General features: G+C 46.1%; 1 protein-coding gene across 2 annotated transcripts in view; it reads left to right on the top strand.

Annotated features, from left to right (window-relative positions):
* Window positions 1-18,204, top strand: part of Pde6a (phosphodiesterase 6A) — a 63,280-nt gene that overhangs the window by 40,184 nt on the left and 4,892 nt on the right. For both annotated transcript variants that reach the window (XM_050158034.1, XM_050158033.1), the window contains 5 exons: window positions 1,848-1,935; window positions 2,102-2,202; window positions 2,721-2,828; window positions 16,524-16,587; window positions 16,818-16,892. In XM_050158034.1, the coding sequence (XP_050013991.1) occupies window positions 1,848-1,935; window positions 2,102-2,202; window positions 2,721-2,828; window positions 16,524-16,587; window positions 16,818-16,892 (436 nt within the window). The remainder of the gene's footprint in view (window positions 1-1,847; window positions 1,936-2,101; window positions 2,203-2,720; window positions 2,829-16,523; window positions 16,588-16,817; window positions 16,893-18,204) is intronic.

Raw genomic sequence — 18,204 nt, 5'->3', positions numbered from 1 at the left:
GGACAGCTCTGCTGGAGCAGAGACGCCATGCTCAGCTCTCCCAGGCAGCTGCAACCCACGATGGACTTAGGCTAGAATCTTTCCGGTAAGCGCACCTTGGGGTGCTTACAAACATCATTAGAAATGGGCTAGACCAGGTGCGAGAATTAGTCTGTAAGGGCTAGAGTTCATTGGCCAAGCAGTTCTTTAAATGAATACAGTTTGTGTGTTGTTATTTCGGGCATGAGCTAGCCAAGCGGCCGGGGTGTTGGGGACGCAGCCCCGCCACTCTTATTTCAACAAAAAGTCAGTGAGAGCTTGTTATTGTAGCAGTAGGACATTAAAACCTTATTATTTTCTGGGCAGTGGTAGTACATGCCTTTTAATCCCAGCACTCGGGAGGCACAGGCAGGTGGACCTATGGGAGTTTGAGGCCAGCCTGGTCTAGTTTCAGGACAAGCACCAAAACTACAGAGAAACCCTGTTTCGAAACAAAAACAAACAAACAAAAAAAGCAGCAACAACAAAAAAACCTCCTTATCATTCTAAGAAAATTAAAAAAAAAAGTTTTATCCTTCTTTCCCCTTCCCTGTCTTATGTGTGGAACTAATTTAAGCCGACATGTTAGCAATTGGAAAAGTTCATTCATTCATTCGGCTTGCATTTGTACGCTCCCGGGTTGATGAGCTGTATTAAAAAAAAAAAAAGACAAATGGTAATAACAACAATGATAATGATGACAGAAAAGACAGCCTCCATCCTAACCAAATTCATATTCCGCGTGGCCTCTGAGGCACTGTCCTTGAAGCACAGTCGCATTAAAACGTTACGACAGGCTTGGAGCTGGGTGGACCACAGGTATTATTACCTCCGTGCCTGAAGTAGGTCTCTGATGCCGTGGTAAACACTACAACCAAAGGCAACTTGGAGGAGAAAAGGGCTTATTTCATCAATAGCTTATCATCCATCATTGAGGGGAGTCGGGGAAGGAATGCAAGGCAGAACTGTAGGCTGACTTTTCATTTCCACGTTCCAGCTCCCAAAGAGCCAACACAGAGACTTCCAATTATTACTAACCAGCTCTGACAACTTAAACCAGCCCATTTCTATTAGGCCGTGGAAGCGTGCTGCTGACTGGCTTGTTCCTCAGGCTTCCACCCGCTACCTTTCCTATACCTCCCAGGATCATCTGCCTAGGGGTGGCACTACCCCCAGTGGCTGGGCCCTCCCACACTAATAATCAAAAAAACGCCCCCACAGTCTTGTCCACAGGCCAATCTGACGGAGGCATTTTTTTCAGTTGAAGTTCCTTCTTCCCAGATGCCCTTGGCCTGTGTCAAGTTGACAAAAACTCTCTCACACTACTTGGGAATGCTGGGATTCCACTAGATTCCACTCAGGAACTCAATGACTTCCCCTAAAACTTGACTATCTTCAAAACATGGTCCTCTGTGTGGGGGCCCGTGTGTGTGTGCACCCGTGTCTGTGTGTGCCCGTGTGCCCGTGTGTGTGTGTGTGTGTGTGTGTGTGTGTGTGTGTGTGTAGGAGATAAATAGCTCTCTGAAACAGTGCCTGGCCTTGCATATGCTTGGGTCCTTTTCCGGCCTAACAATGTGTAAAGAGTCCATGACCCAGAAGAGGCTCTCAGTTGCTTGTGAAGAAAGGCAAAGACAAAGCTAGGCTATTTGATGTCTGCTCCTTCCCCATCAGCATCTGCCTACAGAAATAGGAGATGGCAGGACTGGGTTATAATGTCTTTAGTCTCCATCTTGGCCATTTTATGTTGATATTCTCTCTCTCTCTCTCTCTCTCTCTCTCTCTCTCTCTCTCTCTCTCTTTCTCCCTCCCTTTCCCCCTCCCTCATTTAGATCCCAGAACCCTCTGGCCAAGCTCCATGGGTCCTCCATCTTGGAAAGGCATCATCTGGAGTTTGGTAAAACACTGCTGAGAGATGAGGTAGGATGACCCCTGTCTCACAGGAAGCCTGCAGGGCACAGGCATCCTTTTGTCATTGGCCGAGGCTGTCATTGTCTTGTCACCATTTAGGGTGGCCGCCAGAAGAAGAGTGAGTGACTTTACTGCCAGTGCCATTTCTCAAAACTCGTCTACTTCTTTTCTTTAGAGCTTGAATATCTTCCAGAACCTGAATCGCCGGCAGCACGAGCACGCGATCCACATGATGGACATTGCCATCATCGCCACGGACCTGGCCTTGTATTTCAAGTAGGTATTGCCCCTCACTTTCGTATCAGCAATGATTATAGCAGCAAATGCCATCGTTCCTGCTGATATTTGTCCTGTGTCAGGTCCAACACGTCGTCCCTATAAGGTAGATGTTCTTTTTGTTTGTTTTGTTTTTATTTTTTGGTTTTCCAGACAGGGTTTCTCCGTTTAGCTTTGGAGCCTGTCCTGGAACTTGCTCTGTAGACCAGCCTCTGCTCAAACTCACAGAGATCCGCCTACCTCTGTCTCCCAAGTGCTGGGATTAAAGGTGTGCCACCACCGCCCAGCCAAGGTAGATGCTCTTACACCCGTCCTATAGGGACATGGATTTGCTAAAATCACAAGCTCAGCGGCATCTAGAATGAAGTCTTCATTCCAAGGTCATAGATTTTTTCCCATGCTGATTTGTTAACTATGTGAATTCAGTAACTCCCCCGTCTGGACCAGCCCGTGTTAGCAGCCCAGCCGCTGTCTCACTCTTGGGCTTGGTCTCTTTAACAAGCCGGTGTGTGTTGCAGGAAAAGGACCATGTTCCAGAAGATTGTGGATCAGTCAAAGACATACGAGAGCCCCCAGGAGTGGACCCAGTACATGATGCTGGAGCAAACACGGAAGGAAATCGTTATGTAAGTCGAGGCAGGATTGACCCTCACCTGCCTGGGGTCTGCCCACAGCTCTTGCTGCTCTCAACAGAGCCCTGGGACACTTGCTGCTTTTGACATTTTCACATTTGAAAGCATGAAGCTGTGTCTCAATGGGATGGCCACAAGCAACCACATATGTTTAACTTCGGTTTTAGCATTGAAAACACAAGAGAATGCATTGTTACTGGTTTATATATCTGCATGCAAAGAACGTACTATCTGAAATATTTCAATGATAAACTCTAGGATTCAAGGAGCTAAGGGATACAGTGTTCAAGTTTTGAAAAAAGCGTATACTAATGGTGGAGAGCAAGCACAAGGACCCAAGTACGATTCCCAGAAAACACATTTAAAAAGCCAGATGTAACGGAGCACTGGGGAGGTGGAGACAGTTTGACCTCTCAGGCTCACAGGCCTGGCCGACCAGCCTTGCCTAGTTGAGCTCAAGGTCAATGAGAAACCCGATCTCAAAAAACAAGACAGACGGCTCCTAAAAGCAATATTCACAGGTGCCTTCTAGATACACACAAATGCATGCACGTGCGCACACACACACACACATACACACACACACATACACACACACACACACACACACACACACACACACACACACACACTATAGCATCTTTAACCCCAGCATGCCTATGGTAGATGGGTAGCAGAGATAAGAAACTCATTCAGAAGTTCATGGACTAGCCAGCCTGGAGTACGCAACCACGAAAGAGACACCTTGTCTCACCAGGGTGGAAGGCGAGAACTGGCTCCTGAAGGGTTTCCTCTAACCCCCACACCAGTGCCGTGGCACGCGTGTGCCCCCACTCGTCCCGCTGCACAGAGCACCCAGATAAGTCTGAAACAGAAGGATACTAGGGCAGTTCAGTCTTAATCCTAAAGAGGTGCTGCAGTCAGTAGGGAAGGTCTACTTTGAAGGACTGCATGCTCTAAGAGAGGATTTTCTAGCAGGCGTACATTCATCCGCAGCCTTGGGACGACAGGATGGCTGCAAAGTCAGATCCCTGTCTCACTCTATACGTCAAAGTAAATTCCAGATGAGCCAAGAATTATTAAATAATGGGGGGTGGGTGATGGGAAAATTAAAAGGAATAATTTCAGGATAAATTTTTCTAAGAACGACCTGACATCCGTATGTTGTAAAAAAATGATTGGATAAATTTGACTATTTGAAAATCAAGAATCTCGGCACAACACACACACACACACACACACACACACACACACACACACACACACGACACTAGATACACACACAGAGACTCAGCCAAAGACAGAATGCAAAGAGAAAGTATTCGTGGTACTTCTAACAGAAAAGCAACTAATTTTCTCAGTAGATATTAGTACAGTTCAAGAAAAGGGCCAAGTCAACAGAAAAAAGACAAAAGGCGCACAGGCAGACTTTGTCAGGAGAGGAATTACAATGCTGAGTAAAGGACGATGGTGGAACACATACTACATACTGAAAGAGTACGAAACAGAGCTACAGCAGAGACAGTGTTTTACCCCTCACCTTGTTGGCAAGAGTGAGGGGAGCAAGCACTCTCTTAACAGCGTGGGGGACAAGTGGGTATGATCTTCACAGAGGACAGTGGGGCACTATTGTCTGTGAAGCTGTGACCCCAAAAACGGAGAGAACACCTTAACTGTTTCCAATTCAAATAAAACTGGGGCTGGAGGGGGAGGGCAGGAAGCAGGGCAGGGAGGAATCGGCAAGGTCAATTGATAGACAAATCAAGCCGTCTTCACTGTCGTCTCGGTGAGAAGCACGTGGCTTGAGTTTGCTTTCTTGTTTGCTTGCTTTTGGTTTCGGTGTGGTTTGGTTTCTAACGGCACTAATCTCTTTAACAGCCACGCCTTCCCTGCCCATGAATTTCAGTGCATTCCTGTTTTGGCCAGACCACACATTTTCAAATCCTTCTATGCTTCTTTTTGTTCCCAGTTCAAAAAGCATTCGGCAATAGCTATGCCATTTTGAAATTTCCTCCACCAGATTCATTAGACCATTGCTTTTAAATCCAGCCTCAATCTCAGAACACAAAGTATTGGCCAGGCAGCATGCAGATGACTTATATATAACCCAGTTCCTAATGGAGTCCTCACGTCTACCTGAAACCTTGAGAGCATTGTCTGTCCTGTCCATACTTTTATCAACATTGTGGTCTTCTGAGTGTCCATTGAAATTAGGTACCGTGCTGTGCTGACCAAATCCTAGGTGTACCAACCTGCTTCCCCAGTGCTCCGTTATGTCACGATGCCCTCACCCCTGGTGCCACCCCTAGTTTCTCTCCTATGGCTTTGACGGAGTCAGTTAAGAGAGCAACTTAAAGGCAAGAAGAATATGGCTATAAATCCCATGCTTGGGTGGCAGAGAGTCTGGCCTACTTAATAAATTTGAAGTCAGCCTGGACTAGATAGCAAGATCTTGCCTTAAAACCACCAAAAAAGGAAGGGACTATCCTGCACATTGTCTCCTGCTCAGCCCCGGGGAGCTTGTGAAGAACACTATGGCAGTGGGAAGGGATGGTAGAAAGGCTTCCTCACATCATGGAAGACAGGAAGCAGTGGACTCTAAGCAAGCCACAGCCCTAAAGGACACATACAGTGACCTTCTTCCTCCAGCTATGTCCCACCTCCTAAGGTTTCAGAACCTCCCAAAGTAGGACCACCAGCTTGGGACTACGTCAACACCCGAGCTTGTGAGGGACACTTCCCATCCCAGCCCTAACACTGTCAGCCTTGCAAAGGCCGCTGCTCTGGCCCAGCAGCCCCACCTCTAAGATTTCACCACCACAAGCTCCCCCACAGCTGCACTGAGGGTGTATGAAAGTCTTTGCCACGTGACTCCTAGTCACAGAGAAGCCTGGAAACAACTTATGTTCCCACCAATGAGGATTCAGGATAAATACTTACAGTGCATTCACACAACGGACTACCAAACAAACTTTGCAAAGAGATACCATATCAAAGATATAAACAAACAAACAATCAAACATGGACAGGACTGATTATTGTAAAAGCCAAGATGGTCTTCCAAGCAGTTTCCAGGCTGAGCACTTTTACCCTGCAGGGAACCCAAAACCTTCCAAGGCACGTCTGGGCGTGGTAATCCGTGTTCTCTTTCATACTAATCTTCCTGAAAACAAACCAGGCATTCCCACCCTTCTACAGGTTTACAGAGTAAAGCCATGTTCTTCCCTGTCTTGATCTGCCTACAGGATCCTTTAGGCCATAAAACAAGAGGAATCCTGACATGTTTGAAGTATTGGTAGACACTTCAAAGCCTCTTCTGATAGACATGTTACAAGCCCGAGGAAGGGCCTCAGGCCTCCCCTGTCTTATAGATTCTGATGAAAACATACTTTCCTCTATATTCTCACAAGAGCACTTTTGACATGGGATGTGCAGGCTTCTTTCTCTGTGATCCCTAACAGGGCATCCTACATCCAATTCTCTGCTGAGCTATTATCTGCCTATTATGGCTATTATCTGAACTCTTAGAGTCAAATCCTACAAGTTAAGGGTTCTTTCTTTGAAATATGCCTCCTCTCCCTCTGTCTCTCTCTGCTGGAGATGAAACTCAGGGTCTTGGCACATGCTGGGGCACCTTGGTATTACTCTCATCCCTGCCTCCATTCCTGTGTAAGAGCCGCATACACCACGGGAGCAATCTCTTGCCTCCGTTTCTGACGCAAATCACACGTCTAGGCTTCTCATACTTCAAACAAACGTGTGAGTCAGGCATTCTCATGACTTCCTCCTCAATTTCTATGATTTTTCCATAGTGGCTTATAGAACTCTGGGAGATCTCTCACAGTTTCCAGTTTGTATTGGAGGATGGAGTGGCTGTAGATAGAGAATCAGACGGAGAGTACAAAGGAACAGTCTGGAAGGCCACCAACCTCTCAACATACAGGTGTCTACTAGCCTGGAAGCTCACCCCAGAACTGTTCAAGAGGTTTTTTGGTTGTTGTTTGTGCTTGTTATTGTTTTTTTTTTCTTTTCCCTGAGACAGAGTCTCACTATGTAACCCTGGCTAGCCTGGAACTTGCTACTCAAACTAAACTGGCATCGCTAGAACTTACAGAACCCACCTGCCTCTGCCCCCAGAGAGCTGAGATTAAAGGCATGTGGCAACTCCTCCTGGCTTACAATATAGTTCAATCTCTAGCTAGCCTTCCCCTCTCAGAAGTCAGTGAACAGGGATAAATATTCAATCCTGAAGTCAGTCGGTCCTCCAGCTCCAGCCCAAAGCTGTCTGGAGATCCCATCCTAAGCCACCTCGTTGGCATAAGATAAGGTCAGTCATAAGGCGCTCACTGCAAACAAGACACTCCCACCACTCAGAAGATTTAAAGGTTTTAGGAGCTGTGTGCAGGGACCTGAGGACAAAGGCCGGCTATATTTCCTAGTTATACCCATTATATGCAGTATTTTAAAAAGCAAAGCAAGGCATTAGAAATGGAGGGTTTTGTTCTTTGCCATTCAGCACATAGGCAATATTGAGGTATGTCCCTTTAAACAACCTTACTTTCCTCAGAGGATGTGCCACTATCTAGGGACCATGTTATTAGAACAAAGACAACCTTAGGAAGCACCAAAGTGACAGATTCTGTTATTTTATTTATTTGTTTGTTTGTTTATGGTCTTTTGAGCCAGAGTTTCTCTGTGTCATCTTGGCTGTCCTGGAACTCACTCTGTAGACCAGACTGGCCTCAAATTTGTAGAGATTCACCTGCCTCTGCCTCCTGAGTGCTGGAATTAAAGATGTGCACCACCATTGCCTGGCCCTGGTATGTAGAATTCTTTTAATTGGTGAGATCAAATCTCATGATGTTAGGTAAGGACTCTCCAGAGTTACACTATGGCCTAGTGCCTTGCTTGTCTGTCTCCCTGCCTGCCTGACTGCCTGTCATCTTTCTAGTCACCTGTTTATGCTAGACAGTGTTCTGTCTATGACATCTGAAAGGGGTAGCTCTCTTGTGAGTCACAGTTTTGGTTGCTTCCATCTGAGGTTACTTGGCCCTATAGCTTTGGATCTGTAGCTGCATAGTATAACATGTGGCATAGGAGTCCTGGCCTGCTCTCCTTATAGTGGCCAAAGAAAAAAGAAGCAGGAACTTCTGAGGACATGGCCAACTAACCCAACTTCTTCCCACCTAACCACTCCTCCTAACGGTTCCCCACTTTGCAAGAGTGCTGTGGGTCAGAGACCAAGCCTTCAGCACATAGGCCTTTAGGGAGTATTCAAGATCCAAGCCATATATTATTTGTCTGTCTATCCATCCATCCATCCATCCATCCATCCATCCATCTGTCCGTCCATCTATCTATCCGCCTATCCTACGTACCTGCACTTCTATCTATCTCTACTTGCCTTAGAATTAATAATAAATGAGAAAAAACAAGAGGTAAAAATACAAATAAAGGGCTAACTAGATGTCATAGGGGGCATTATAATGTTCTTATTGAATTGAAAAATTCCAGGTCAGATTCTGATGTGACTGCTTCAGTTGACAGCAAAAGCCTACCATTTCCAGTGATGTTATATGACAAACATTTCCATAGATCAAATGAGCTAAATCTGAAGCTTCAAAGTTTCACTGAAAGCAAATTTGAAACTCATTATGAGATAAAATCCCTTTATAAAAATATAGCCCTGGAATGGTGTACCAGAATTGATAATGTTTTCATATACCTGGCCATTTTCAGTATCTTGGGTTAACACAGCATTCCTGAAGATGCATCAGAGGTGTAATTGGTAGTCCTCTGAGAACTCTTTGTTCTCTCTTGCTGGCACGCATCCCGGGAATGAAAGAAGTGAGATTCTAGTGTTGCCTTTCAACAAGATGGAAGCAGAGTGTAACTGTCAGCAGATGGGTCACTCAGGGTTAACTCAGAGAAACCTCAAAGAATGAGTGGTCTCTTGTAATGGAACGCTTTCCATCTCCAGGGAATTTATAAAAATGAAAGCCCCACATAAAATAGATGCAGTCTAGCAGTAAGAAGTATTCACCCATTATCTGATTTTAAAAATCCCACTTAGGTGGGCAGTGGTGGCACACACCAGGACTGCACAGAGAAACCCTGTCTTGAAAAACAAAATGAAACAAAAAACTCAAAAAAACAACAAAGCCCCCCCAAAAAAAGAACAGCAAAAAACCCTACCCTATCTCACTGAGATGAAGTTCCAAAATCAATCACTTTGAGTATCAAATAATTATTTATAAAAATAGATAATATGTTTTGTTCTTTGGGCTAACTGTATGACTTAATCCAAAGGGGAAAAACTAACACTTGAAGTTTTATGGTCAGTGAAATAAAAAATCAGAACTAATTAAAACTAATCAAGGTATTTGGTTATGAATGGGTGATCAGGAAAGACTATAAAGTGCACACATCTGTACACAGATAAAAACATATCCACGTATGTGTCCATGTATATACAGTATGAGGATATAGTTCTGCAGAAGTCAAGTAGAAATCTAAGTTTAAGGAGAGAAACTTGTGTTTTTCTGTCCCCGATGATGATGGCTGATCCGGAGTTAGCACACCCTACATTCCTTTGGCTTTGGAAGAGTGAAGTAACAACGTTCTTTCGCCGTCAGCGTTTATAACGCAGCGCAAACTAGATCCTTGCAGATGATTAAACATATGACGAAACCGTTTCAGCTGTCCGGGAAGGCTCACATTTTTCGAAACTATTTATGTAGACCTTCAGTAAACCTGGTGTGAAGACCTGGAAAGCAGGGCTTGACGACCTTGGCACCGCTGATGTGGAGGGTCAACTCTGTTGTGGCCTTTTCTTGTGCCCTAGGGCTTGTTGGGCAGCTTTACCTGCCGCAAGTCAGTGAGCGGGCTTTCCATCCCTGCTGTAACTACTAAAAGTCACTTCAGATGGTAGCAGGGATGCTGCTGAGCAGAAACCTCCCTGGCCAAGAAGCCCAGCCATGAGGCAATTTCAGTTACATCCATGGACTTCTGCCTCTGTCTCAGAACCACTTCCCACCTGGAAGAGTGGGGCAGTTAGACATTTGGAGCCTTAGCACCAGGCAGTCTGGGCTCAAGTCTTGGCTCTCACTTATTGGTGGCATGACTTGAGTAGGTTTCATCACTTCTCTGCCTCAGTTTCCTCTGTAGCTCAGCGGGGATGATTGATGTGGGAGTGATTTCTTATTAATAAAGAAACTGCCTAGGCCCCTTGATTGGCCCACCCTTAGGTGGGTGGAGAAAACAGAAGAGAATTCTGGGAGAAAGAAGCTTAGTGGAGGAGTCGCCATGATTCTCCCGCTCCAGACAGACGCAGGTTAAGATCCTCCCTGGTAAGCCAGCTCGTGGGCTACACAGAATATTAGAAATGGGTTAGAACAATATGTAAGAGCTAGCCAATAAGAAGCTGGAACTAGCCGGGCCAGGCAGTGTTTGAAAGACTACGTTTAATTATTTCGGGCATAAGCTAGCCATGCGGGCGGCCGGGGACGCAGCCCTGCCGCCGCTCCTATTTCAACAGATGATGATGATAGTGTCTATTGGTTTTTTTTTTTTTTTTTTATTCTCCCAGAGTTGGCTGGCGGTAAGTGAAACGCTTTACAACTCGGCTTAGGTAGGTGGTGCTTTGGGGCACTTCCTGTAATATAATGACATATAGATTTGGTCTTTGTTCCTGGTTCCTCACATGGAGCTTCTAAGAGCCTTGGGATTTCCTGAGCAACCGGTGATGGTATCTTTTGTTCTCATGAAAGTCACTCTTGGCAGGAGCCTAAATAGTTTCAGGATGGGGGCTGCTTACCAGAGATACCCTGATATAAGGAGCTTGATACTTTTAGCCTCATTTCTACCCTCCAGGGAGGTGGGTGGGGAAGGCCTGGATCAAGTTAGTTACCAGTGACTCATGGTTTCATTCATCAAGCCTACAAGATAGAAAACCTTCATAACATTGTTTAAACATGGGAGTTCAAAGACCTTCTGAATTGCTGGCCACATGGAGGTCTTGTGTGGCCTAAGGGACCTTCTTACTCCCAACCCTTCCATGCTTTTCCTTCATCTGTTTCTCGGTTGTTTAACACACAGCTAATGTAAGCAAATTGCTTCCCTGAAGGTTTTTTTTAATATTTATTTATTTATTATGTATTCAATATTCTGTCTGTGTGTATGCCTGCAGACCAGAGACGAGGGCACCAGACTCCATTACAGATGGTTGTGAGCCACCATGTGGTTGCTGGGAATTGAACTCAGGACCTTTGGAAGAGCAGGCAATGCTCTTAACCTCTGAGTCATCTCTCCAGCCCTGCTTTCCTGAGTTTTGTGAGCTGACTCAGAAAATTATTGAACCTGGAGGGAGGTTACGTGTGTCTCCACACCTGGTTTAGACCAAATCAGACAGAAAAGTGGCTAATGTTGGATAGACTTCCCAAGTGAGGGCCTTCTGTGAGACCTGACTGTTAAGTCTGAGGAATCAGAGCTAACTCTAGGTGGCAAGTGACTGACTTGAATTGTGAGCAGGAAAATTCTGAGATGCCCTAAAGTTAGTTAGAAGGTGGGGGTGGGGTGGAAGGAGAGATAGAGAGGAGAGATGATGAGATGCTATTTGGCTAACAATTTAGTCCAAATCGACAAAAAAACAAACAAATAGAAAAACCGACTTCACCTTCCTAAATGTACGGTGAAACCTTGTCTCTAAAGCACAAGAGGCAAAAGCCACCTCGGTGTTGCCCCAAGTCCGCTTCGGACCCCAATCATCTGAGAAAGAAAAAGCCGTTCTCCTACGCATTATTCTCCTATTCCAGACCTACCGGCTCCTCTGCACTGTAGGTTACTGTGCCTTCTTCCTCCAAAACTCAGGTACCACGGGCATCTTCTAACCACTCCCACCCTGCAGCTGCAACTGCGAGATTTTGTTCCAGGATCTGGCCGTTTATTTTCCTGGCTAGCATCTATAATGGCTCCATAAACCATTATTTACAAGATTCCTTGGTCTGTAGAGTTTGAGTTCAACCTAAAGAAAACCCCAGCACTGTCTTCCGGTACTTTGATCGTCTTGGAGGTGCTTATGTTGTGAGCTTCCTGTGGAATGAGACCTACACCAAACCCCTTGCTGCGTCCTGAGCTGACGTCATTGTGTCAGACCCCTGCCTAGCTCTTTTTTGTGTTGCCCTCTACTCATTTAATCGAAGGATGTCCCACCAACTCTTGAGCAAGGGTGCGACCTCCCACTCCTTATCAAGCCTTTTCTGTCTTTTAATTCAGTTGTCATTCTTGATTGTGACCCAGCCAGGAGTTGGGAGCCCTCAGCATCCTCAGGGCTGGCCTGTAGGGCTGCTGCCTGATTTCATAGGACTTCTGACCTAACAATAGCTAATTACTTTTTTGGCTTTGTTTTTTGAGACAGACTCTCTATATACCCCTGACTATCCTGGAACTCACTATGTAGATCAAGCTGGCCTTGAACTCACAGAGATTTGTCTTTCCAAACTTCCCAAGGGATTAAAGATGTGTGCCACCAAGCCTGGAACTAATTACATGTTAAGAGGTTGGATGAATTTTTTAAAGATATCATTTTACAACAAGAATAAATTAAAGCATCCATGTCCATAAATAAGATTTTATCCAGTTATGGAGAGTCATTTTCTAACTTTATGGGCTGTGGCTTCTTTTGCCTTTATGGTATCTTCCTCCATAAAAATCAATCATTACATTAGTTAGCAAATAAATAAAAATTGTTTTATGACTTTATTGGTAGAAAGATAATCTTGGAAAATTTGTTATGATTTCATTTTTAATTCTGGCTTTATTGATTGGTTTATGAGGCTCTCTCCATAGCCCAGGCTGGCCTGGAAGTCACAGCAATCCTCCTGCCCCAGTCTCTCAGAGTATTGGGTTTATAGGCATGAATCACCATATCTGCCTTTCTTCTGTCAAAAGCAAGTAAAATTAAGGTATTTTCATAAGTTTCCAAAAATATGTGGGCCTTTGGCATTCTGCTGAACAGATAGATAAGTTGACCTGGCTTTTTAATATGTCTGGTTGCTCCCGCATCGCTGACGGAGTTGAGCAGATAAAATCGAGATCGTGTCCTCTGCAGAACCCAATCATTTGCCAGGACCTTTACACAAAGTTTATCAGCGCTTGGTACAGCATTTTACAAAGGAGGAAAGAGAGTAGCCAAGAGACAGAAAAGTGACTTACCTGGTGACAAGCTATGTGACCCCAGGATGGAAGCCCCAGGATGGAAGCCCCAGAGAAAGGGTCTGCTCCTGCGCACCCTCCCACTCCCATGCTGCTACAAGGCCTCCCAGGGAATGTCGGTGCCAGCATCCTGCAGAGCTCTGGAAACTGAGACTGGAATGCTCTCTCCTGAAAGTCAGCCAGAGGGCAGGAAGAAGGCCTCTGGCCTCACAGTTAAGTTCTGGAGGGGCCTTGAGGATGGACCAGGTAAAAATCAAGCTGAGCTCTCCTTGCGGCTGCCCTCCTGCATGGTAATTTGATAAGGTGATGGCAATCAGTGCTCTTACAAAATCCTGCTTTGTGCTTATCATAATACCTCTCAGGAGGAAGGTTATGACCGTATGAGATGACTGAGTTCCTTTGATACACAACCTGGTATGACTATCACACACTGAGGTTTACACACTCAGCTGGAAGACTTTAGGCATCTTGTTCTGGCCATTGCAAGGCAAGCGAAGATGGAAGGGCGGGATTCTGCTGAGTCTGATTCCAAGCCCTTCAGAGGCTAAGATGTGGGGTTCCTGAGGCCTCAGATCCTCCTGCCCTCTTCTTGTACACACACCCTCTTTCATTCCATTCCACCTCCACACCTCCCTCTCCCTGGGCATTTTCTTGACGATTTCTCCCACTTTGTGCCCATTCCCACAATGGTTTCCTTCCTGGGGTCTCCGAAAGAAAACACGAAACTGACAGAGTCTCTCTTCCTTCAAATCTTCCTGTCCTCTCTCTAAACAAGGTTTCTTTTTGTAGCCTTGGTTATCCTGGAACTCCCTTGGTAGGCCAGGCTAACCTCAGACTTAAGAGACCCGCCCACTTCTGCTCCTGAGTGCAGGGACTAAAGGTGTGTGCCACCGTGCCCAGCTCGATTTGGCTTCTCTTAACAAGGCTCCCAAGGGTTCCCTGAGGATCTTCCTCCCATGCCCCAGCCTTCCGAATGTACCAGGCTTCCTGTTAGCAGGACTCTTGTGCCAGGTGTTCCCTCTGCCTTCTTTACCAAGTTAACATCTGCATCCTAACCTCATCTGACATTGTTTGCTGAAGGCCCCACTTTCTACTACTGTTACGTGGATTTAGGGGCATTAGCATTGGCGCACACCAGAGAGTTCCTATGCACTCCTCTTGGCCCAGCTCTCCTACGATATCTTAGGCGACCCAGGCAGCACTAGTTGCTACCACACCTCTCCCCTTCTTTTCTTCTTCGGCGCCTTGGACTCTACTGCCTTACTCACCGTATTGGCACGTGAATGCATTTCTCTGTGTTCCTCTAGTGATCATGAGCCTCTCCAACTCCATGCCTTGTACAGCACCTGAGACTCTAGGACACATCTGACGGGGAAGGGAAGACCACAACACCATTTTTAGGGCATGAGGTCTAGATAGGCTATTCTGGGGCTACGTGGCCTTCTTCCAGTCCATGAACATACCAAGTCTGCCTATAAAACACGTGGACGTGTTTTCCAGCCTCCGGGCGCGTGTTTCCACGTGACACTTCAGCCAAGTAAAGCAAATATCTTGTACTCTCCCGAAGCTGCACCTGTGGTTTTAACCTGGGGACAATGGCAAGGACCAGGAGGTGGTAACTCTTGCATGCACAACTGACCCTTTACTTGCCCGATCTGTTGACTAAGAAGATTTGCGTGTGTCCACACCTAACATTAAACACAGGGCACGCATTCCGAGGTTACTACCAAGCATGAAGGCGTTTCTATGAAACATACGTATTTCTGAAAGTCTATCCACTTAAGACTTACCCACTAAAAGTCACATTACATAATTAAAGAGTTTATTTAAACTTGTTAATGTTTTATGAGTGACCAAAGAGGCCTCCTAGACCAGCTGATGTAAAATGTTCCATATACAGATGATTAGTTATAATCAGGTTACAGAGAGAGCCCAGACAACAGTAAAGAGCTTATCACACAAGCACAAAAACCCAAGTTCAGATCCCCAGCACTCATGTTAGAAAGGGGAAAAAAAACACTGGATTATAACTGTAATCCCAGATTTGGGAAGACAGAGACAGGAGGATCCCTCAGACTTTCTGACCAGCCAGTGTAGCTGAATTAAGCTCCAGGTTCAGCAAGAGACCCTGTTTCAGAGAGAAAGAAAGAAAGAAAGAAAGAAAGAAAGAAAGAAAGAAAGAAAGAAAGAAAGAAAGGAAGAAAGAAAGGCAACTGGAGAAGACATCTGACCTTGGACTCTGTCTTATACACACACACACACACACACACACACACACCCCTGCAGACACACAAACAAGTATAAACTCACACACTCAAAATAAAGAAAATGTAAAAATAAGGAAAGTTGTCTTAAAAAAAATTCTGAGCTGAAAACTTGGTTCAGGCCCAGCCTTTCCCCACTGTTCATTCACCTCCAATCCCTGCCTGTGGATCTCACCGAGCCAGGCTGAGCCCTGCTTTCTGTGCTTCATCTGTGCCAGGCATGGCTCTAGGCAAGCCCCTTTCTCTTCTGTGGTTCCTTCCTGCAACACAGCTCTGAGAAGATGACTTCATACTCTGAGCTTTTAGCCGTCTCCCCCCCCCTTACAATCCAACATGAACCTTAACCTCAAAGCCCAGGACAGATCACTGTGAAATGTTCTCTCCCTCAGTGGCCCCAGTTCTCCCCTGTCCCAGTCCTTCTCCTCTCTGCTGTACCCACTGTGGAGGGATTCATGCCTGCCTTTCCATCAATGTGAGACATGGCTACTCACTGAACCTGGGGTTCTCGGTTGGCTAGCCCACTGGCCGATGAACCCCAGGGGTCCTCCTATCTCCCCGCTCCCTTGCCTCCAGGGCGTAGGTTATAGGGGTATCTCACCACGCCTGACTTGGGGTATCTCACCACACCTGACTTTGTGTATGGGTGCTGGGGATCAAACCTCAGGTCCTTATGCTTGCCGGACAAACATTCTAGACTGAGCCGTCTCTGTAGCCTGACACCCTTTTTACTTTGGGAAATAAACTATCAATCTGTGCGTGATGAGCAGTGACAGATGGGAAGTGGTGTTTGTGCTTCCGGCAAAATGCAGACTCATCCTGTCTTTCTGTAAGATGGAGTCACTCAGGACAAGGTCCAGCCTGAGAAATCAGTTTATATAATATAGGGTAAACTTAGAGCAGGGCCCAGCCTGATCTCAACAGTAATAGACACCCAGTGTGTTCACTGCTCATACACACCATATCTGGGTGCTACAGGCTGACCGTTCAAGTTCATTATCTCATTTAGTCTTGTGTCTACTCTGTAATGGAGGCACCATGATCATTACAGATAAGAAAAGAGAGGATTAGGGAGGTGAACCCGATGGCAAATCTCTGATTATAAACAGAGACAGGATTCAACTCCAGCTACAGGGAAGGGAGTGGGGGACACTGAGTTCGTCGGCATCTGTAGCTTTAAGTGGCTTTGGACTGACAGAGAGTATTCTGTGCTCAGGGCCATGATGATGACCGCCTGTGACCTCTCAGCCATCACCAAGCCCTGGGAGGTGCAAAGCAAGGTATGGGCGATTTCTGTCCTGGCAGAGAGGGGGCTCAGTTTGCTGACCGCAGTTTATGAGGCTGAACCCTTTTTAAGCCCAACTCCACTCCCTTAGCCTCTCCAATGACAGACAGGAGTACCAGGGAAGGGGTGGGCTTCCCCTTTAGCTGAGCTTGAAACACAAGTGAGGTGGGAATGGGGTTAGGAGGATTTGGGTTCTTAATATGTGATGGGTTCCATCTGTTGCAGGTAGCTCTGCTGGTGGCTGCTGAATTCTGGGAGCAAGGTGACCTGGAGCGCACGGTGCTGCAACAGAATCCCATTGTGAGTAGAGAGGGGGTGTCAGCCAGTACAATTTCTTGCCGACCCAGAGATGTGATTAATGACACAAGGCTGTGGCCTTACCTCCGGATGATCGTTCACCAGCATAGTGGTTTTCTGAGATGGTACATGGTTTGTAGGCTGCGTTCAACCTCACTCCTTGAGAACAGAATGGGGGCCAGAAATGCATGCGCTAGCTACCGTTACTCACCTGCCTGCAGTTGGAGGGCCTTGCTGTCAACATATGGGTCCTTAGCGCCCTCAGCTAATTGGAGCTTGGCCAGTGGACACCAAAGTGACTGCTCTTGATACAGGGGTGTAGGGAACACTTACCCTGGCTCTGTTCTAGCTGCACAGAACCAGCTAGTGGAAGCCTTTCTATCTGAGAATCTATCTTACCACTGAGAGCTGATTTGACTAGGTCTGTCAGCTGGCTTCTGACAGTTAGGAACTGTCTCCAAAGGGTGGAGTTCTGAAGGAGGCCTGGGGAGGATGAGTAAAAAAGACTAAGCACGGATGGGAGACAGATTGAACTCTGAGAGTGCCAAGGGTGTGTGGGTCACCGTATCGGCCCTCAGCAGGAGTCCAGGGAAAAGGAAAGGCAGGTGGAACACAGACAGTGTGGAAAGGGGTGCTAAGAACCCCAAAGACTTGTAGTCTTCTCTCCTCTGTGCTCTCTTTGCTTGCCTTGTCTCAGGCAGATGTTTAGGACCAGGGAAAAAGCAGGCACCCTCTTTGCCAAAATATCACTAAGAATGGCCTTTAGGCCACTTCCTAATCTTCTCCTTTGAAACTCCTTGAACTGTCATAATGTACATTGCTCTCGGCACCACTGTCTTCTTTGTTTCTTTTAATATTTCACAATGAGGACTGAATAGTTAGCGATCTCTCTGTACCATTAGCCAGAGTCAACAATTAACAAAACTTGCCATTCTTGTTTTACCTACTCTGCCCAATGCTCCCTCCACCCCTTTACTTTGGACTGGGGTATTTTATGGAAATCCCAGACTCTTGGCTATTTCTTCCTAAACACTTTATCTCTAAGAGAGAAGATTTGATTACAGATTTTTTAAAAAACAAAACAAAACAAAACCATAGCTAGAGCCATCACCATTTCATCCTTCCTTACAACACCAGCAGCAACACTTTACCAGTGGCTCATCCCCAGTCTCTGCTCATTTTCTCAGATGGGGAAAAAGAATTCTGTTGATTTGTCCAAACCAGAATCCAAACAGTGTGGCTCCAACTCTGAAGCCTCACAGAGGCAGCAACAGGCTGCCCTAGCCTTCCTTTCTTCCTCCCCTCTCCTCTCTCC

Source organism: Alexandromys fortis, unplaced genomic scaffold (genome assembly GCF_014885135.2).
Source record: "Alexandromys fortis isolate MF-2015 unplaced genomic scaffold, M_Fortis_MF-2015_v1.1 scaffold_94, whole genome shotgun sequence".
Classification (NCBI taxonomy): Eukaryota; Metazoa; Chordata; class Mammalia; order Rodentia; family Cricetidae; genus Alexandromys; species Alexandromys fortis.
Note: the sequence above shows the minus strand (reverse complement) of the source record. Positions and strands in the feature narration are given on the sequence as shown.